The sequence below is a fragment of the Sebastes fasciatus genome, chromosome 9 (assembly GCF_043250625.1).
Source record: "Sebastes fasciatus isolate fSebFas1 chromosome 9, fSebFas1.pri, whole genome shotgun sequence".
NCBI classification, from domain to species: domain Eukaryota; kingdom Metazoa; phylum Chordata; class Actinopteri; order Perciformes; family Sebastidae; genus Sebastes; species Sebastes fasciatus.
Genome location: NC_133803.1, coordinates 15,497,680 through 15,520,918, shown reverse-complemented (window position 1 = coordinate 15,520,918; position 23,239 = coordinate 15,497,680). Strand labels below are relative to the sequence as shown.

The window sequence follows — 23,239 nt, the reverse complement described above, 5'->3', positions numbered from 1 at the left end:
CCTGTGAGGACATTAGGGGATGCGCTGCTCCACTCAACTGGCCGAGATTTTTCGACCTTATGAAAATACAGACCCTTTCCAACTGGCCGCAACACCGGGTGACTGCTTCTCCTGCTGTCCATAGGAAATGAATGGAAAGCATAAAGGACGGTTCCTGCCTTTTCATTATGAAAGAGCAACGGCCAATGAGGAAACTCCAACACACGGCCGACCAATCGTGATACTTCATCACTCAGTCACAGTCGCTCAGTGACAGACTTTTGCGTTTGTAGGGCTGGCCCTCTGCGATCCAGACAAAAAATGCATTTGAACAACACTACCAGCCCTACCTTTAACAGCAAAGATAGAAATGACAAAACAATTCAGAAATGTCTTACCAAATATAACATTTTCTAAAGTAAATTTCATGCACTGCATTCATTGCAAGTTGCACTGTCAAAAACACTGCAGTCTTCAGTGTCCCTGAAGCATGACAGTGTCTCCAATATCACCACAGACAGCTCGGATTAAATCTAATTTGTCTGTTTTTCATGGCGATGTGACATTTTAAAGTGTATAAACAAACAACAGGGAGGATCAGGACAAATGGCACTCTCTGGTTCCCCTCTGATTATAAATGCTACTTCACTGATAGCCCAGTGCAGCATCTGTCCCTTTCACTCCATCTTAAATTAGGGGTGTCACGATTCTCCAAATCCACGATTTGATTTAACTTTTGATTTTAAGGTCACGATTCGATTTGACTTTCAATTTAAACATGCCATTGTTAAACTATGGAGTCTTGATTCATAAAGATCAACAGATCATTAGTTTTAAGCCCTGAAAACTGTCATTTAAACTTTCAAATTCTTCTTTAAAAAAGAGAACTGAACTCCCTTTTTATTTAGAAAGTGTTTCAAAAGTTAGACTACAACAGTTTACAATATACTGTAAAAAGCTGCATCAGGACAGTATCTGTATGACCCACCTCAGTACATATTCATTACAAAAACAAAACAGAAATCCTTCTGTAGTGCATTACAAGTGTGCTGTAATCTACAAAAATACGGTTTTGTTGTCAGCTGCTCTGATTCAACAATGTTGAGCTGAAAACACGTGCATGTAGGCTGAAACCGTGGTGTTGTTCTGTTGGGAGATGCAGTGAATCAATGTTAAACCAAGTGAGAGTAGAAGAGCTATGATGAGTAAGGAAACTAACTAACTTACTAAAGTTCACTAGCTAATTCATGCAGTGTAAAATAACATAGGCATATGCAGCAAGTGCCCCGAGTATCGTAGCGACAGGGACGTCCCACATTTCCCATCATGCCTGCCTCGTCCCGAGTGCTCGACTGAGTAGTTTAAGTTTGCTGTTTTATGTTCCAAAATGCAAATGTTAGTGTTTGTAAAGTAATGTGTCTGTTCAGAACATAGTGGCTTATATTGGTAATTGTGATTTTTGTGCTGGTTTATAGCTTTAACCATGCGTGAGGTGGCTGTGGCCTTCAGATGCACGCAAGTAAGTGGGGGCGGAGAGAAAAAAGTAATTGCTGATCCTGCTTTTGATTTCGATGGTCAAAATGGGAAACTAGGATCAATCAATTTCCGATTTACAATCCAAATCGTGACACCTTAATAGTCCCAAGACCCAAAACTTACAATTTCCCCTCCTCTAAACACTTTCACATGCTGCAGTCATTTGGAAATAGAGGCAAATGAGCAACAAAACATGCAGTGCATCAAAAGGAAAGGAATGATATTGTCGAATAACTGTGTCTGGCACAATGAAATGGCCTTTTCGTGACAAAGCCACATGAGATGCTATAAACTGAGCCAATCATGTGTTGCTCTTTCGTGTGTGGAGGATGATTGCCTGCCCCCAGGGGGTGCTACAGTGCGGTCGCCCAGGTACGGTATTTCTTGTGTTGCCATGGCAATGAAAGCCTGCATGCACACACATACATGCAATCCACGACAAGGCTCGGGATGACAGTATCTGGAGACATTAGTGCCAAGTTTGTACCACACTGCTGTGTGCAATCTGCCACTCGGTGCAGCGTGAGAGCCGAGGTGAAATACATTCGGTCCAACTGAACGCCGGGAAAGGGCGAGAAAGAGGAGAGACAATTACACACATACACATGATGTCTATCTTCACTGGGATAAAGATGTTTACTGTACCTTTGTGTCAAGCACGGACATGATTCTGTCTTTGGCTTCCCTCACGTTCTCCCTCTTCCCGCACACCTTGATGTGTGGATCTGCAGGCGGGGAAAAAAGAGAAAGGGAGACATTAAAACTGGCAGAGAGAGAGCATGTTTAGTGAGTGTCGGCGCTGATAAAAGGGAAGAGATACAACGTGAGAGAGTGGCAAACAAGTTAAATCCATTTAACCAAAACATGACACAGCAGTCTGGATGTGTCAAGAAATTAGAGCGCGTCAAGAGAAAAGCTCCGCGACAGTAATTGCTGCTTTGATATCTGCCGAGTCTCATTTAAGTCGGCGAGCAACCACACCGTGCGGGCTGGGGGAGGGGATGGGGGGTGCAGCTCTGTGGATCTATATTCAGCCAATCCATCAGTCAGCGGAGCCTGCAGGAACACTATGAGCTGGAGAGAACTGTTCTGTTGCAATTTAGCCCTGATAGAAAAGAGACATTTGATACTTATCACCTCATTTTGCTGAACCTCATTCTGTCACTGCAAAGATATAGTCATTTGTCAACGTCTTTCTTTGTTGCACATGACTCAGCATGTCGATATGTGCTCTTTATCAGCTGTCGCACACAGAACGAGGGCTGTGCAATTAATCAAATTCAACTAGGATTTTGGCTTCCTACGATTATGAAAACAAGATAATTGACATAAAACAATTATTGTGCGGCATTATGTTTCGCAATGGCGCTCTCGTTTTGTCTTGAGTTGGAAGTGCTTTCGCCCCGCTCAGGGGGGGTCAGGGACGGCCACTCGGTGTGGGAGGATCATCTTGTGGGAAGTCTCTCCGCGCCTATTTCCTCCGAGGTGGTGCGCCGCAACCAGCTCTAGGTCAACTTGGAAAGGCCCAGGATGAAGGTGGCATTTTACAGCCCCCCCCTCACCGGGCCTCGCCGCTTAGAGCCTGCTATGCTCTCTCTTGTCTTGTTTACCTATTATTTGTGGGTGTGACTTTTTTGCCGTGTCATCACCATTCATATCTATACAATCAATGTGTTTATGATTACATTGTTAACAAGTTTTTCATAGATCTAGCCTCTTAATTTTGCTCTCAAAGTGCACCCAATTGATGCATTTAACTTTAAAATATAGGCTACAACATTTTTTTTCTAAATGCACGAGGTTTCCAAAGTCAATGAGTAATAAATAATTGGGATCCCAATATTGACCAAAATAATTGTGATTATGATTTTTGCCATAATTGAGCAGCCCTACACAGAACCAATGCTGTCTCCTGAAGAAAAGACAAGATACGACGACGCAACAGAAACTGCCACTTCCTAAAATTCTTGTGTAAATGCATTCGGTGGGTAGAGATGCACCGATACTGATACCGTATCGGATATCGGGCCGATACTGACTCAAATAGCTGGATCGGGTATCGGTGACAATGGGGCCGATATATTAAATTCAATTCTATGTTTATATACCATATACATTATAAACTGGCCTTTTAATTCCTGTTTAAGTTTTGAACATTGTTGCTGCATTAAAAAAAGTTTACACTTGAATTGTTATTCCTTTTGAAGATTTCTTGTCGAGCTACTAGTGTATGATTAAATAATTTCAATAATAAATATCAATTCAGTAAATTTATATCCATGTATTCATTTGTTACATTTTGTTTTACAAAATTAAGAAAGCAATATTTAAGTCAAGCCTAACATTGCGTTACACATAAAAGAATGATCCCAGTCACTTCCACACAGTGAAGCCCAGGTATAGATATCGGGACTGAAAAAGACGGATTGGTGTATCCCCATCTGTTGGCACCTAGAAGATTGTACAAGTTAAAAGGTCCTAATAGCTTGAGTAAACTGTACTTTCAGAGACCTCCTCAGCCTCTAAATACTTCAGCTTAAAATAACCAAACACTGCATACCGAAACCATTCGGAGCTAATGCTTGTGTCTGTATAACATTGGGTAAGCAGCCTACATCTGGCTGTGCTGCATGCCTGACCCCTGGAGAACGCAAATGTGAAAACGCACACAAATTCACACATGTACTACACACCCGTGGTCCATTGCCCCTGTGTTAACTGTACTGAGCAGCAGGAAGTCGACTAAGCCCCCTTCCAGGAACACCCCTCCCCATACACACACACACACACACTTACAGCATCTACAGTATAGCCTTCAGACACGACTCACTGAAGCAGATGTAGTGTTACAAAGTCGCCGGGGCTTCAGAGAAACCCCACGGATGCGTGTTTAGACTTTCGAGGAGCTCGGGAGTGAAAAATCCTAAACAGTGCTGAAATGAAAAAAAAAACGATGGTCGGAACATTTTTTTTCTGATGACAAGGGAAGTTCCCAGTTTACAGTATGTTTTTGAAGATGAATAACTCCCAAAAGCCAAACCGCCATGGAGCTGCAAAATACAAGGAGAGCACATGATGTCACGTCTTCTTTAGAGAGCAGCAGAACACGGGTTGGCTCGAATTAAATTCTGTTTTTTAAAAGGTATCTGAAGAAGGTTAAAGTGGCAGTAGGCAGAATGTTTTTGGTATCATTGGGCAAAAATTCCATAATAACCTTTCAGCATATTGTAATTCAAGTGTTCTGAGTGAAAACGTCTGCACTTCATGACTCTGTTTTCAGGCTTTAAAAAATCGATCCTGTGACGGTAGACTTTGGCCAATCACAGGTCATTTCAGAGAGAGAGCGTTCCTATTGGCTGTTCATTCAACGGAGGCAGCTGTCAATCACTCGCAAACTCCGATCAAACGGTCAAACTAGGCAGCGCTGATCAAATATGAATCAATATTCTGTTACTGTAATGCCTATTTCTCGCCTCAAAAGCTTTCAGAAACATCTTTTAGTGTAACGTTTAGCTGTAAAATGAGAAAGTTTGCTCCGGCTGGTGGGCGGTGCTTGGTATTTCCTCAAATGATCTCATCCTGGCTGCCGGGTCACAAACTTTCCCTTTTTACAGCCAAACAGTACACTACAAGATGATTCTGAAAACATTTTATGCTAGAAACAGGCACTATAGTAACAGAATATTGATTCATATTCGATCAGCGCTGCCTAGTTTGACCAGAGTTTGCGAGTGATTGACAGCTGCTCATAGACGGCAAAGCTCAAACTCGTCTCTGATTGGTTGTTTTCCTCCGGTCTGTGAAATCTTGCAGATGCCATTAGGAGCACCGGAGGACAGAGAGGAACATGATTTTTTTTCAGATTACCTGTCTCATGCACTGTCAGAATATAGTGACCGTTTTATAAAAAATACTTTTTTAAAATCATATTTTCTTTAAATCTACCTACTGCAGCTTTAAGCCCTCTGTTTAATAATGTACACTGGGAACTATGGGAACCATAGAGTGCCAGCAAACAAGCACTGGTGGTGTTAGCGTGTCACAGGGGTCAGGCAACCGCAGCACTACAGGAGTAACAGCAGCTCTTAGAAGGCTTGAGGGGAAGGAACACAACAAAAACCAAGCTGCAGTCTGAGACAAAGGAAAACAAAGGAGAGAGCGGTTAGAGACCTATCACAGTCTCAGTGCTGGTTCCAGGTTATTTTCCCATCATAAAGCTGTTGCTGTGAACAATAGAAATCCCTCCACTTCCTCCTGTGGCACCCGCTGCAACCATTAGAGGGAGTATGGCTCTTCCAGTGACCAACCTGCACATCTGGCAAACATTAGCCAGCCTAAACGAGTGTTGCAGTCGTGATGTAGAACACCCCCGCATTTTTGAAACGGAGTGTGCTGCATGCTCTTTTTTCCCCTTCTTTATGATTGATTATGGAATAAAAAATGAACACCTTAAAGTCTTAATTTGGCAACAGCTGGAAAAGCAAACAAAAAACAAGAGCAGACTTGCAGCTGCAAAAAGTGAATGTTTTCAGTCTCACAGATTTTACACAGTTCCACTTGACAAAGAAGAAACCTTTTGACCCGGAGCTCCGCGCTGGCAACGCTAAAGCATTTTTCCAGCTGAGGACTGCATTTGAAAAATACCACACAAATGAAGGGAATTAAGTCCGTTCGGCTTGGTGTTTCTCATTCAAAACATCTGCGGGAAATGTTGAACTGGCAAGCAGGAGTAGTATTAAGATATTTATCACATGAAAACAAAAATCTGGCTTTTAGAAATGAAAACATGCTTAAAAGCATAAAGATCATCTCACAGTATTGACCATTCTGTGCTCAAGTTGCAGACCTGTCTGGTCGTGCGTGAGTGATACAGCTCCTCACTGTGTTAAATCACTAACAGTGTGCTGATGACGGCGTGCCCCAGAGGCTAACAACTGGCCTTATCACACGTGTGCAGGTGGCAGGGACAGCCAGCCGCAAGTGATGAATGAAATAGAGGAGCTGGCATTTTGATGGAGTGTGGCCCTGTGTGGGGAGAGGTTACAAACACACAAATCCCCCTCACATCTGCCGCTATCCTGCCGAGTGTAACCGATTCCAGGCTGCACATGAAAGACAACACTAATAATGCAACGGTCCAGGACGACAAGGCAAACTATGTCACCCTTAAAGAGTATAATTTTAGATCAAGAAAACTATCTTGTCATCCAGCATCACAACAAAACAACGACGTCAGCTATTTTACGGGCAGAAGAAGTGAGTTTTGTGTTGGTCATATCCAGTGAAGGGGACGAAAGGAATGCGGATCATCACAGAATTTAACCCTTTGGAGATTTCCCTATGGGAGATTCTGTTTAAATCGATCTAAAATAAAAACGTTAACAGCTGGAACATTAATTGTTTTTGCAGCGGAAACAAAGAGTGGAGAAGCACAGAGACAAATCTCAGCCGCTGCCGGCATTTTGGACTGAAAACGCTTATTATATTTATAATATTTTATCGTTCAACACAGGCCATTTCGGTAGAATATGACAATGAAATAGAAATCATTTTATTTTATTTTTGTACATCACTTTGGAGCCGGACGTTTTACTGGCGTCCGGTAGTCTAACATAAAAACCATAATAGCTAGAGCATTCATTTGGTCCTGTCTGGAAGGGAGCGCAAAAATTATGAAATTTGATCGGAGATCTGCAAAAACTCTAGCGAGACTCGCTGCCCGATGACTTATCCTAACCTTAATCATTCAAGGTCAATGCCTAACCTTAAAAATCTTGAGAGGGTTTCCCAATTTGCGGGCTCCCTTCTAGCCACGACCCATTCATTCTTTTTGCAGTGGAAAGCTAAGGCTTCTGTCTTTCGATTTTTTATTCTTTTATTTATGACACAATTTCAATACTTTTGTCAATTATTATGGTTTATTGACTTACATAACCTTTTAGCTTAGGTTGTAGAGATTTTAGGGATATGAAGCATTTGAAGATGCTCCGAGAAATGACATCACAATAAGTAAAAATATCAATATAAGCACTGGTAGACCATTTCTATTGCAGAGTTCAAAGGGTTAAGACTCTGTAAGAAGTAGAATGTGCTGTATTTAGTCTTCCTCCTCCCCTCCCATGAGCCCAGGTTGTTAAAACACACGGTCAGTTCAACATGCCTCTTCGTTCATAAGATAACTGTAAGTGATTAGCCAACATTCTTCCCCTCTGCTCCTCTCGGTTTACGCAACACTGAGGAAAAATCCGCTACAAGTCACAGGTCAGAATTTTAAATACTCATATACAGAACATCATTTCCAGGTGTTGTCGGAGGCAAGTTTTGTGAATGAACTCATACTTGGGATGAATGGATGGTTGTGAGTGAATGGATTGCCAGGGTTTACAGTTGATTAAGTATCTAGAGGGGAAAAATGTTAAAGGTTCGGATGTAACCCTGACAACTATTTTCTGTACAGAGCGAGTGAGGAAGTTACATAACGTCACTGGATTCCACATCTGGCTTGAGGACCCATGCTGGCAATTCTCCTGAGGACAACAAAGCGGGCACAGCTACACCTACTCCTCGAAACCCCGCCTCGCCCCCTCCCGGAAGAGCTTTAAATAACCGTGATAATGTTTTATTGGTAACAGAGTGCGAGAACAACTGAGCCAATAAACGAGGGAGCAACTCCGCCTCCACAGCAAAAATCATTTCTCCTGAAGTTACTGGCATTATTATTTTAATAATGATAGTGCAACCTTGAAATGATTCCCTCTTGTTCATCTGAGTCCAATGACTTCCTTGGAACATACATGCATTCTGGTTAAAGCAACATCGACTCATAATCATTAACCTATGATAGATGGAAAACTAACACAACTATGTTGTTATTTGACATTCACACATGAGGTTTAGTTTTGTTGCTACACATCTTAGAAATGACTTTCAAGCATTGCATCTCTGTTAGATACAGTGCTTGAAATGGAGGAAAAAAAGGAGGCAAAAAATGCTGGCGCTGCGCTGTATGGTAAGAAAAAACGCATAGTAAACCTGATATGGAGGGGGCAGAAAAGAGTACCGACAGCTTGTGCCAAGTGTTGGTGCGCAAGAAAAAGTCACGGAACACCAAAGAGTAAAATGTAGAAGTGCTGGTACTGTGTACTGGTGAGTACAGGCCAACTTCGAGCACCGGTTAGATAGAGTGAAAGGTATTGAATTAATACGTTTAAGTAAGCTTATGGACTTTGATGCATGGCAAGTTAAGGCCCATGTTAAGGCCCAGTTGTAGGGCCATCATTCACGAAGTTGCACAAGGCAAAAGCAGGGAAAGCAGCACATGGATCCAATATAAGAATAATATGAATATACAGTAGAATAACAAAAAAAAAAAGAAAAGAAAGAAATAGTTACCTTTTTTGGACTTGGCTCCGATTTTGAGTTTGGACGGCCAGGCGATCTGCGTTTGGGTCTCATCCATGATCTGGAACAGAGTGAAGGAGGGCTACATTAGCTCATCACAGATAGCAGTATGGGAGAAACGAAAACAAACAAACAAAGTACAATGTTGATTCTCCAATCTTGACAATGGTGATTATATAGTTTTGTAGCAGCACACTCTGAACTCACAATATTTTGAAGTTGGCAGAAGAACAATTAATCAGCCTTTATACAGTATACTGTATGTTGATCATAGGGCAGTCAATCGATTAAAATATTTAACCGCATTTAATGTCCAAAGTTAATCGCGATTATTTGCAAATTAATCACACATTTTTATCTGTTCAAATAATGCAAAACTATGACAAATATTGACCAGAGACCCTCACAGGTACTGCAGTTAGCATAAAAAATATGCTTAAATCATACTTTGACAAACTGCAGCCCAACAGGCAACACCAGCTGTCAGTGTGTCAGTGTGCTGACTTGACTATGACTTGCCCCAAACTGCATGTGATTATCATAAAGTGGGCATGTCTGTAAAGGGGAGACTCGTGGGTACCCATAGAACCCATTTACATTCATATATCTTGAGGTCAGAGGTCAATGGACCCCTTTGAAAATGGCCATGACAGTTTTTCCTTGCTAAATTTTAGCGTAAGTTTAGAGCATTATTTAACCTCCTTCTCGACAAGCTAGTATGACACGGTTGGTACCAATGGATTCCTTACGTTTTTTAGTTTCATATGATGCCAGTTATGGATGTTAATAATTAATTATTTAACCATTAGAAGACATTAAAAATTTTAACCAAAAAATACTATCGGTTAAAATAAATATAAAAAATTAGCTAAAAAGCTGAGCAAAACTCAGGAGCAGCTTGTCACTTAAAGGAGAATAGCTGGTCCACCTTAACAGCCCACCTTAAGAGAGTCTGAGCCGGTGTTGCAGGATAAAGGAGCTTGGCTTGGAGGAGTTGTAAGTTACGCCGTGCTGACAGACCGTATGTGTGTGAAAATGGTGAGCCCGAAGCCGCCAGCAACACTACAGCTACGACCGCAGCACAAACTCACGGTTTGACAGACAGTCACTATTGTTGCGCCTGGCAGACAGAGTAACGTTACGCCAGGCAAACAAACAGCTGACAACCTCGCAGCTAAATGATGTGGTGGAGAGTTACTGGGACAATACACGCAGCATCGTGGCTGCTACAGTAACTTTCCCGGAAGGGTGAACAGGGGACTCTGTTTTGCACATACACTGCAACTGGTGATAAATGATGGATTTAACCTGTTTTTGCATCAGCTTTTCGCTGCAGCTCGGTACCTTGTTAGGCACTAAAAATAGCACCGCTGCATGCTATGCACTAATCTTGTCGGTTAACGGTTACTAATCGGTTAACGAGGGGCGGTAATCGGTTAGAAAAAAAAATCTAAATTAGCATCCCTCATGCCAGTATCTTCACCTCCGAAATTGCAACTTGCGTTAATGCGATAAAGAAATTAATGGCGTTAAAATGAATTTGCAATAATGCGTTATTATCGCGTTAACTTTGACATCCCTAATTGATCCTAATTATTTCATACTTAAGTACCAGTATTGGTCACAAAAAACAGTCTAGTATCATTGGGCTCTAATCAGTATTATATAGGACCAGTTTGTAGATTTCTTTTTAGCGTCTGAATGTGGCTTTGGCTTCGCTTGAAGTGTGGACAGCTCTTCACTGCTTTTTCTGTACTGGCAAACATACATTTTTTTGACGTCAGAGAACATGAAACAAGTATTAGCATCCAGCGGTTACAACAAAAAAAAAGTTAAAATGACAAAAAAAAAATCTCATGGAACCCAGAGGAGTCAAAAGAGTCCAATTTAAACATGCCTGATGATATAAGCTTATATTTCCAAACGTTGCTTTGTTTCTGCTCAACACCCAAATCCTCCCAGCCTGACACCGTCAAACATATGAAACAAAAAAAGAAAAAACGTTGAGTACACTTGGCTTTGGTACACGTGAAAAATGCCAACAACAATCTATGTGAGAGCCCTTTGACGAGTCTAGTCATCGTAACCAGGAGCATATGTATCGAAGTGAAAAACTGCTTGTAGTGCAAAAAAAAAAGAGTAAGGAGCTGGTCAAGACGCTGTCAGCGTTCCAATCAGAGGAAATCTATAACCCAACCTCCTGCTCCTCTTTTCAACCGCGAGGAAGCTCACCTTGCTTCGCTTCCTGGCTACAAATCCACAAACAAAACCCTTGGGAACTGCCCGCCATGACGAGCGGTTGATGTTAGTGGGAAAATAAAACATGGGGAAAAACAGTCAAACCTTCCAAAAAATGAGGAGCTGACATGTTCTCTCCAAATGGCTCTGTCCTCGATGTGCACTATCCTTGTTTTCACAACGGTGCTGTGTTTTTTTTGTTTGTTTTAATACTTTCCAGGGGTTTGTGTTTTCGGGGTGGAGAAGATATGAATTTCTCTAAGTTCTCAAAGCTTCAGGCACGTGATCAAGCACCCGAGGAGGAGGAGGAGGACTGCTTCGACCCATTACATTAGCAGCACTTAATATTCCTTGGTGGTCCAGTACATTAAGCAGTGAGCCACAATTGAGAGAGAGAGAGTGCATTAAGAGCCACCAGCGCTCCCAATGAAGATAGGATGTTTATTAGCACAGCAATCCACAACCTTTAAAACACTTTAAAATTATATCTGCTATTTTTCCTTGCCAAATAACAACAACTACAGCCTGTATTCCTCGGGGAGCTGGAGCACAAATCCAAAAGGGAAGTGCTTAAATTCCTCCATATGCTCTCCTGGAAGCAGCATGGTCTATTTGGCATCCTTTACAACAAACTCTGACAGCTTATCCACTGCCAGCCTCACGTACCTGTAAAACAGCTTTGAAAGGCCTGATGTGAGCCCCTCTTTACTTTGCAGCTATACACTCACAGAGTCCATGATGGTTCACTGATTTTCTACAACCTCCTATAATCCCATATAAAAATCCACAGCCTAGATGAGCAGCAGGATGGAGGCACATATGCCACTAGCAGACCAAAATAAAACACTTTTTTACTTTTATTAAAAGGATAGTTTGGGTGCTTTGAAGTGGGGTTGTATGAGGTACTTATCCATAGTCAGTGTATTACCTACAGTAGATGACGATCGGCACGTCCCCAGTTTGGAGAAGCAGACAGGAGTTACCGCTAGCGATGCACCGATCCTACTTTTTTAGTCCCAATACCGATACCTGGGCTTTGGGTATCGGCCAATACCGATTACCGATCTGATACCAGTGTTTAATTAATCAGCTGTATGCCTCACTGTGTGGAAGTGACTGGGATCATTGCTTTCATAACTTTATAAAACTAAATTTAACAAATAGTTACATAGATACGGTCTATACGGTCTTTGTTCCTGATGGGGAACTGAAGCCGTTATCTATGTTCTCGCCAAAGCAACCATACTCCATTGAAAAAAACAGTAATTTGACCTTGCAGAACATGGGGTTGCTGGTCTGCCGCTGCTTCGAACGGTTAGTTTGTTTTTGCTATTGTGTGACTTTGGTTAATTCAGAATCACTTAAGTCACACAATAGCAAAAATGAACTTACCAATCAAGGCAGCGGTAGACCAGCAACCCCATGTTCTGCAAGGTAAAATTACAGGGTTTTTTTCCCAATGGAGTCTGGTGGCTTTGGCGAGAGCATAGATGGATACAACGGCAGAAAGGTCTGATGGCAAGATAAACCCGAGAAAATACTATAAATATATCGTACACTTAAACTGATATTGATTTTTTTTAGGTGGCTAAAATACGTTTTGCAGCCGGCCCCGTCCACAGCAGTTCATTACTTTGCTTCGGTGCAGTAACTCCAGCTGTTTCTCCAAACTGGTGGCGTGCTGACCGTCAACTACTGTAGGTAATACACTGACTATAGATGAGTACCTCATACAACCCCACTTTAAAAACACCCAAACTATCCCTTTAAGCACCATGTGATTCATCAAAGCAAGCTGCGGGTTATTTTTTAGGTTCTCTGTGTTGTAAATGCACAACAGCAAAATTAAAAACTCTTCCTTCAAAAAGCGAGTTTGTCCATTCTTTAGAAAAACTGGATTCTGCAATTCTCTCAGAAAAGCTCATAAAACTGATTGTTTTAAGCCAATAAAATTGTTGCAAAACACAGTTGTACAACAGTTGGTGTTTTGCTGCATTCTTCCTTCTCTCTCTCTTAAGCTCTTGGCCCAAGCTGCACATCTTTGGGCATCGTTATTATGATCCAGCGGCAGAGAAACACCCTTCATCCTCACGATTGCTCCTGCCTGTGGCTCTGCGTTTATGAGTGAATCACAGAACCAAAAGGAATTTTAGTATCATTTTGTGCAATGAAAATAAAGGAGAATTCTTTTCAGATGATCTCGCTCAACTATTTCTGTAAGGAATTCTTCCGTGGAATCATTTAACGTGACTAAGCTGCAAACAGTTCCAGCTTTAGCATCCAGCGTGGTAATGATCCCCCCCATTAATGTCCTCCTACTGGAAACCTTCCCATCCCTCCTGTCTGCAATATAATCACAAGCACCACGATAATATTATCAGTCCATTCATTCAGAATGGTTTTGCACGCAATGCAACCTAGGCCTGAAACCAAATTGGGGTTCTGTGTTTTGGGGTTTCATACTAGCTCGAGGTACAAGCAACTCCCTCCCACCGTTGTCTGGTAAAAAGACAATAAATCACAAATACCCTGCAGCTAAATGCAAACGTTTCCTCCATCCACTGAAGTCACGTGCTCGCACCAACAGCTGGATGTATCACAACATTAAAAGGACATCCTGTTCCCAGTGATAAGGAGAAATTCCTTTACTTTTGCTTCCACTGTTCCCATTCCTTTGTCTATGACAATGACAGATGCGTCTGGTTTTAAATTGAACGCCTCCTTGACAAAATCCACACGTTTAAAAGAAAATATAACGCCCGCCGCCCGCAACCGCTCAGAGGCCGTTGAAATTACAGTGGCAGCAACGTGGGGGCGAATGGCAGACGAGTGATTGTGAGCTCCAAATAAACACATGTCATTAAAAAGTGCTAAGATGTAGAAACATGCAGTGTAGAAAGAACAATAAAGTATGTGTAAAGTGTATGATAAAAATGACAAAAGTAACAGAAGTTACACCAATAACACCTCCCTAAAATGATCTAACTTTAAGGCCTATGCCTCATCAAGTTTTTCTTCTAAAAAGGGCCTTGTTCAGAGAGACCTGTTTCCTGTCCAGCGTTGCTGTTCTTGGCAGCGTCGTGCAGATGGGACTGATTTCTGACAGACCACACACCATTTTAAAGGGTGGACGGCGTTTATTTTTGTGGAGGGGCTAGCGAATACCTCTCAAATGGGTCAAGATATTTGCACAAATTAAGTTACCTATACATTTTTAGCGTTCCGCCCTTTCTTCTCTGCCACCCCACCCCTTTCTGAAATGAATAAATACATAAAAGGTTCTGATCAGTTTCACGGCACGACCTTGACATGATGATAGGTTCTTAGGAGGTTTGCACCTGGTGTGTGCAGACGTGCGCAGAGCCGTGCGTAGAAATCAAACAGGATATCATTAAGGTCCCGAAGGACAGCACATGTGCTTAACACACGTGACTGTTATGTGTACGTCTGGATGAGAGTGTACTATACTGTAGCACAGCGGCAATCGACATGGCAGAGGCGTGTTTCCTGGCCCGGACTGCGATGGTGCAGCTGTTGATTCAGCTGGAATATGTGTGTGTGTGTGTTTGGGAGGGGGACACAGAGGCCTGTTGGGGGGAGGGGGATGTAAAGCGACTGACTGAGGGAACAGCATGGACTGAACCATCCCCACGAGACTCGACAGTCATAACTGAGTTCATGTTAACAACCAGAGTGCTAACTCGCAGCTAAAGCCCCATTACACCGTGGGGCTAATGCTAACACATGCATGGTTATGAGAGAGAAACACACATTAGTGGAAGGGCACTTCTGCAAAAATGTCCACTGTTCAAATGCATCCATGTCCTTCACGGGATGAAGCATGTAGGCATAGGATGATATGAAAATTTCATGTCATGATTATCCTGGCCAAAATAAATGCGATTCACGTTATTATCCCGATAATCATCAAAATATGCTTAAAACTCTTCAAATGGTACTAAAACATCCTGGAATCACAGATAGGATATGCAGCTTTTTTTTTAGTGAACATCCTTTTTGGTTAAAAACAAACAATCAAACAATCTTAAATAAGGTAACTAGAAATCATAAGGGTCCCCCTGCATAAATAAAGGATAAATAAAAATTAGGGCTGTCAGTCGATTAAAATATTTAATCGCAATTAATCGCATGATTGTCCATAGTTAATTGCAATTAATCGCAAATTAGTTGCACAATTTTTATCTGTTCAAAATGTACCTAATAGAGAGATTTATCAAGTATTTCTTATCTCATCAACATGGGAGTGGGCAAAACAATGACAAATATTGTCCAGAAACCCTCACAGGTACTGCATTTAGCATAAAACATAACATGGTAAACTCAAGCCCAACAGGCAACAACAACATCAGTGTGCTGACTTGACTATGACTTGCCCGAAACTGCATGTGATTATCATAAAGTGGACATGTCGTTAAATAGAGAACCCATTTTATCCATTTCACTATGAAAATGGCCATGCCAATTTTTCCTTGCTAAAATTTAGGACAAGTTTGGAGCTTTATTTAACCTCCTTTGCAACAAGCTAGTAAGACATGGTTGGTACCAATGGATTCCTTAGGGTTTCTAGTTCCTTATGACACCAGTATCTTAGCACTCTAGCTAACTGAGCCCGCTACAACGTAAAATCGGCAAGTTGCGTTAAAGAAAGTAGTGGCGTTAAAACGAATTTGCGTTGACGTGTTATTATCGCGTTAACTAAAAAATAGCAACATTGTGTGTGTCCTTTCTTAGATGATAATTCCTGTATTTTCTAAATCAGGGCTTGGCAATATATCGATATTATATCGATATTGTGATGTGAGACTAGATATCGTCTTGGATTTTGGATATCAAAATATCTGGCCCTGTTATTTCAACATTTCACAATTTTATGCCAACCAAATATTTCATCTCGACGGTCTTCAGTTTTCCTATTTTCCCTGTGTCGCAGCAGAGAAATACAAGATGCTTCAGTGCTATAAAGCAAATGAAATGAATTAGGCCTGGCTCGAGATCCGAGTGCGCTGGCACTTGTACGTCACGCCTGGCATCATTTACAGAGCCGCAACTGCTGGGAAGGAGCGATGGAAGGGGGATCAGGGATGAACTTGCGAGGGGTTCAAAGGCATCCCTCAACTGAAATCCACTCGGAGCTCCTCTGTGGCGCGGACAGTTATCGTCTCAACCAGCCGAGCTTCTCCGCTACTTCTCTGTCCCACGGCTCGACTTCTGCACAGCTCTCCAAACAGCTTAGTGGTCTGTGCCATGATGTGACACTCCAACAGTTCTCAGTCCAAAACTTTGACTGCACACAGTGGTGGGAAACAACAAAGTACATTTACTCAAGTACTGCACTTCATTTTGAGGCACTCTGAACGGGTCATTTTGCATATTGAGTATTGAGGACTTTTACTTTTGCTACTTTAAGTACATTTTGCGAGTAATACTCTAGTAATTTTACTTAGTTACTACTCTTACTACTTACTTTTACTAAAACCTGCAGTAGGCAGAATATTTTTGGCATCATTGTGCAAAAAATACATAAAAACCTTTCAGCATTTTGCAATTCAAGTGTTCTGAGAGATAACTACTAACAGACTTCTGCACCTCATCATGGCTGTTTTCAGGCTTTAAATAATCTAGCCCGTGAGAGGAGACTTTGGCCAATCACAGGTCATTTCAGAGAGAGCGCGTTCCTATTGGCTGTTCATTCAACTGAGGCAGCTGTCAATCACTCACAAACTCCCATCAAACGGTCAAACTAGGCAGCGCTGATCAAACATGAATCAATATTCTGTTACTGTAATGTCTATTTCTCACATCAAATGTTCTCAAAAACATCTTGTAGTGTACTGTTTAGCTGTAAAATGAGAAAGTTTGCTCCGGCTGGTGGCTGGTGCTTTGTATTTCCTCAACTGATCTCAACATGGCGGCCGGGTCACATACTTTCTCTCGCCTACTGCTGCTTTAAGTAAAGGATCTGAGTACTATTCCCACCACTGGCTGCACACCAGTGTTATGGGATTGTTCACTGACGCAATTCATTTGCAGAAAAATACCCTTGTTATAGCAGACTGACAACAATAACACACCAGTGGTTTAATGAAATACAAAGATGAAATAACAGCAGGAGGGAAGAGCAGGGAGAGACCAAAACAAGAAACAGGGACATGAAGCTGGCGAGATTCCCCCTCGTGAGCTGCAGAGACTTGCACGAGGCTAATTTCCCAGCTGTGGCACCCTCCTGTGGTCCCACTTTGTCTGCTATCCTCTTAACTTTCTCATTGACTACATGAAGAGGATGGATTGCTCTCTATTAAAAAATGTTCCTCTGGACTCAAAGGAAGTCCAGCAGACAGTGAGTAAGAGGGTTTGATCAACCACAGTCACCGGGCCTGAGGGAGAAAGTGCGGGGGTTGACGATTTTTATGTTCAGCGACTGAACTCTAAAAACTCGCTGCCGAGGCAACGGGGAAATCTCATTCCCAAACGTGTAAAAGTTTGTGCGTCAAAAACTACCTTACGTGAGGGAGAGAGCTGCTACGCATGTACTTTATTAGTCTCACTGAGTATGTGCGGTGGATGGGTGTGGAAGCAGCCCAGCTAAGAGTTTCCACTTTCATCAACTTCAAGGTATTTCACACACCTCATCCATTTTCTTTCAACAATACCGTTCCACAGTCGCACTCCGTGTTTATTTTCCTGGCTTTAATTGTGCATGTACGGTGATCACGCTATCAGAGGGAAACTATACGGAGTTATCCAAATGGAAATTCTACAATAAAAACATGACTCTAGCACTCCTCCTTTACTGCTCCTCGCCAACCTGCCAAGCCAAACAGCTGCACACTAATTTCTAATTGACAATTTAACCGCTAGTAACCACCGTTTCTTTGAACGAGCTGTGACAGCATTCAAGCCAGAGACTTTGAAAAACGTGACTGGCAAAGTCAACATACCCACAGCCGGATTTTGTCAGTGTAGCTTTGTGGAGTGATGTAGACACCTCCGCTGGATATCTTAAACATTAACAGTTATATCCAAATCAAGAAGAGGTGGAGACAGATGTACAGAATATCCAGAGTCCTTGTTAAGATTCCAAGGAGGAGGATCTTAAGGCGCCTGGCTTGCATTACTTGGTTTTTAAAAACTGCTTCAGGGACAGTTAAATTGCCTCCTTCTTTGACATTTAACTCAGCGTCCTAACCTCCAAAACCAAACACGGAAAATAGACAAAAGAGGAATGCTAAAACAAACCGCCGTCCATCATTTATTTCATTACAGGCCATTAACATACCATGGAGGGGGTTTAACATATCAGGAAATTGGATTTTAAACAAGAACGAATCCATTCGAGATAAGATACAAAATAAAGAGAACCACGTAAGTAATGCGATACCAGCTGTCAAAATTCAATTAGCAGTTAAAGGTATCATTGATAAAATGTTTTACATAGACAAATATATAAAAAAAAAAATAATACGTCCACAGATCTTTTAGAAAGGTCCTGAAATAAATTATTATGAGTGTGAATTAATCATTTTAAAAATGTTGGCGGGTCCAAAATTAATGTTTTGTTTATCTCTGTGGAAGATATCTGACGTTTGGTTCCCACTTCTAACAAGGCTTGTGAGTCAATAGTAAAACAACGTTGGTATCACATGGTTTCTCTGTGTCGTCAGTTAGTGTGGAAAAACAGATAAATGGCTGAGATTGACGGTAAGTTCCTGGCAACGACTTGTTGTGAAGTGAATGCAATGGAACGGGAGAACACGACATCTAGTGGCTGAACGTTATTAATGTTTTCAATAGCACCTTCAACTTTGATTGTTTAAAATGTGATTGCTTTCTTTCAGCGCCATGTGATTAGTCTTCTCCTGATTCATTTCGAGACACCACACACACACTTTCACTCAAATACTTGAGGTTCAAATTAAACAAAAGGAGCAGATCAAGGTAGTTTATTTGCCAGTTCATACATTCACTGTCTCAACTAATGTCAATGGTTGTTTACCCTCATAATGATGCTTCACAAATAGAAATGAACTGTGTCAGGATTAGGGTTGGGCAATAAGGCTAAACGTTTCATATCAATATGTTTTTTCACTATTTCTGTATGAAGATTCTCTTAAAGGTGCTAAATTCAGAGCATTAATAGGCCTATAGCAGCAAACAAATATTTACTATGTAAAGATATAGTGGAGTAATGTCTACCTGAGCAGAGAATGAGGTCACTCTCCCTCTGTGCGTGTTGTAATCCGAGCTTCTCTGTGCTTTGTTAACGTAGCCGGGCCGGCTGTGTATGTGACGCTCTCTGTTGTGCCCTACTGGCTAGCTAATCACCGCCGCTCTGCACTGCGTTCATACAGCGGTTACAGCTGATAACTTCCCGACCCATTACGTCGAAGCGGAAGCGTATCACCTACCCTCCGGTTCCCCCCCAGGTTAACACTGTTAGCTCTGTCAGTACTGTTGCTGTTGTTTGCACCGTTAGTGCTGTTATCTGCGAGCCGCCGTCTCAATGTTGAGCCATGTGGAGGCAATAGAAATGCTCTGAGTTCCATATTGAGCACCTTTAAGCATACAATTCCCTTGTACTACATTAATTCAGATGTTCAGATAAAATGTTTTCATGATAGACTGCCAAACAAATATCCCTCTTGGGACAAATACATCTAAATCTTAATCTATTGTTAAGAAATAGCTTTCTTTCTGTGATGTGAATGGTTGTTTGTATTAGAGCTGTGTATTGGCAAGAATCTGGCGATACGATACACATCATGATACAGGGGTAACGATTCAATATATTGAGTTATATTGTGATACTGTAAGCAAGTTGATATATTGCGGAAAACTGTCATAGCATAAAGACACACCACCAGATGTACTATAAAAGTCAAGAGTAATAAAAGTCACTATGTGCAATGGCTAACGTGGGGATTAACATCATCACACATGAATACAATTAGACTCATTGGATCCACAAGAGTCTCAGCTTTCCAGTGATATCCAATTTATGTAATTCTAAGACTGTTTAGGGACCCCAGTATGCAGAAATATTCAAACTATATTCAAACCTATTCTAAAACCCATTTAGAATAGGTGGAAATAACACATTTGTACTGCATGCAAAAAACTGCATGTGATTATCATAAAGTGGGCATGTCTGTGAAGGGGAGACTCGTGGGTAACCACAGCACCCATTTTCAGTCACATATGGATTCCTTAAGTTTTCTAGTTTCATATAAAACCTTCGAAAGACAGAATAGCGGCCGGGTCTGAGGTTAATTAAATACAGCGTTTTGGACAATCGCTACAGTATCGCAAAACATAATATCGCGATACTCATGTGTATGGATGTTTTCTTACACCCCTAGTTAGTATGCTGTCGAGCAATGTAATGTATAATTGTGTTATTGGGGACATTTTCTATCATGATCAGTGTTATATATCGTTTATATCACCCAGCCCTGGTCAGGATTAGTTGTAGAAATGAAAAGGAAAGTCACTGTAGCGTTATTAATAAACATTCAGAAATGATTTCATTCTTAGAGAGAGCTGGAGGTCTTAATAGAGCATGTACTTAAAACTAATCCTTGTAGTTGGAGCTTGTAAAAAAAGACCATTAATGAATACAAATGACAGTTTAAACTCTACAGTGACTCTTTAACAGCACACAGGGTCACACACTTGACTGATCAATGAGCACCAGCGACACAATGTGAGCAAGTTGTGATTAAAAGAAAAACCCATTCGAGACTATTTAAGATCACCGAGGCGAATCCGTCTTGGTTTATTGGATGAAATGACGCTTCAGAGCTAATTAAATCAGTGACGAAGAAAAGTCGGTGAGGCAGAGCGGGCCGGAGCGGGCCTGCGTTTGACCTCCCTCTCTCATTGTAAACTGAAGGGATGATCTGGTGTATTGTGGTATATTATGTAAGGCCCACAGTGTTGTGTCAGCTGTGTTGTAGGATCAGAGCCCCGGAGCGATTCAACGTCAGTGTCGTCCCCTTGTTTTTGTTTGTTTTCATTTATGATTACAAGTGACTGGAGGAGCACCTGATATCTACTCCCTTAACCGGGAGAGAAGCGCTGCTCAGTGGGCTTGAACGCAACCCCCCAAAAGACAAAGCAAACACTATCCGAGCGCAGACTACACACTCACCTTCTGAAAGAAATCCTCCCCGCCGTTGACTCTCCCCTCAGAGGCAGCTAGAGTGAGACAGAGAAAAAAATAAATTCATGAATCCACACAGAGACACAACGTAACCTTCACACAGCCAAATCACACACAGATTATCCAGTCTCCTCAAAATGTTACGGTATCTTCACTCAGAGCGGTGTTTATGGTGGATCTCCATTTCTTTGGATATTGTGTTTGGCACGGCTACTGCGCGCAGGAATGGAAGAAAATGTTCCAAGTAATGTTCTATAATCCTGGAGATTGGATAGCTACCGGGTAACAAATTGATGGATACACTGAAAATATTTGGGTATTTTGCAGTAGGTGTTAATTAAGTATTTCATAGCACACTGGGGTCAACTGGTGTCCGTTTCGCACTTCTTAAAAAGGCTTTCACACTTTAGAAATTCGTCTGTTAGCATACTGTACACATGAGGACTACAGTATATGAAAACTTGTAGAGTGAACTGTCCAAAATCACCTGTAAATAAAATAAGCCCTCAGGAAAGCCCTGGTGTTTTAAAGCAATTTTCAGGTAAAGACGCCAAGAAGCTCCCTCGGCTGATACAGTAAGCTGGATGGAAACAGAAGGCCAACCACCAAACAAATCAGACAAATAGTCCCTCCAACACATCTGTAAGTCCTTCCAACTGCGGCTCTGTTGATGCAAAACACAAATCTGCTCTCCGAGGAGGATTCTCATATTCCTCTGTCATTTGGGAGAACAGGGAAGGTTCAATGATGCATTACAGCCAGCGTTCTCCAGATGGATCTGTCTTATGGAGATAGATTTGTCTCAATATTATTTGTGTGAACAGAGCGACAATCCGTGTGTGAATGTGTGATCTGTAAAAAATAAAAACACTTTCCACAAATACAAAAAAGCAAAACAATATTTTGCAAATAAAAAACGGATCTGCAAATTAATACATAAACAAATAAAAAATGATTTGTGAACACATTCAATTCATTTACAAATAAATTAAAAGCATTTATGAATATCTTCCTAACATTTACAACTTTCCAAAAGGCAGTAATGGATCGCAATTCTGCGCTTGCTGGATTTGCATTTTACACACAATTTTTTGAGACAAACTTTCCGCCAGTCCGAAGGAAAATCCACTTGTATCATCCGGCCATTTTCAGATAGCACCTGCTGACGACGTCATTTAAAAGTAAGAGCATGCAGTCTTTCTAAGAGATGTTTAGATATTCACAAATGCTTTTCATTTATTTGCAAATTATTATAATGTATTCAAAGATTTTTTTTTTATTTGTAGAATTTGTGTATTTGCAGATCTGTTTTAGATTTTTTTTCTATTTGTGGTAGGTGTTTTATATTTACAGATTACACATTTCCACACAGATAGATCAGCAACTATTTTTAGAACTGATTAACTGTTTCAAAAGCAAAAAATGGCAAAAGATTCTCTAGTTCCAGCTCCGCAATTGTAAGGATGTGCTGATTCTCTTTGTCTTATATGAAAGGAAATTCTGTATCCTTATGTTTTGGACTGTTGGTGGGACAAAACATGCTATATGTAAACATCTCTTTGGGCTTTAGGAAATTGTGATGGACATTTGTCCCTATTTTGCGATATTTTAACGACCAAATGATTAACCAATAATGAAAATAGTTGTTAGTTGCATCCCTATACACTATACTTAAAAACTAAACTGGATACAGTGAGCCTTGCTGTCAAATTTGCCCAGTGGCCACGAGCGGTATGGACCACCATTGTAAAAGAGACTTATGTAAAACTATTAACAGGACACCTTGAACTGCAAACAAGGTCAATTATGACTCTATTCTTTATACATTTTGATCCATGGAGGTTTTATATTTGTAAAACTTTCCTCTAGCCGAGAAAAGCGATTTAAAAATCAGTGACGTCATCA

At 41.3% G+C, this 23,239-nt stretch overlaps 1 protein-coding gene across 1 annotated transcript in view; it reads right to left on the bottom strand.

The window, feature by feature from the left end:
- bicc1a (BicC family RNA binding protein 1a) overlaps window positions 1-23,239 on the bottom strand; it is an 84,238-nt gene that overhangs the window by 35,557 nt on the left and 25,442 nt on the right. The window contains exons 2-4 of the mRNA XM_074646236.1: window positions 21,323-21,369; window positions 8,908-8,977; window positions 2,161-2,240 (exon numbers count right to left, since the gene is read on the bottom strand). Of these exons, the coding sequence (XP_074502337.1) occupies window positions 2,161-2,240; window positions 8,908-8,977; window positions 21,323-21,369 (197 nt within the window). The remainder of the gene's footprint in view (window positions 1-2,160; window positions 2,241-8,907; window positions 8,978-21,322; window positions 21,370-23,239) is intronic.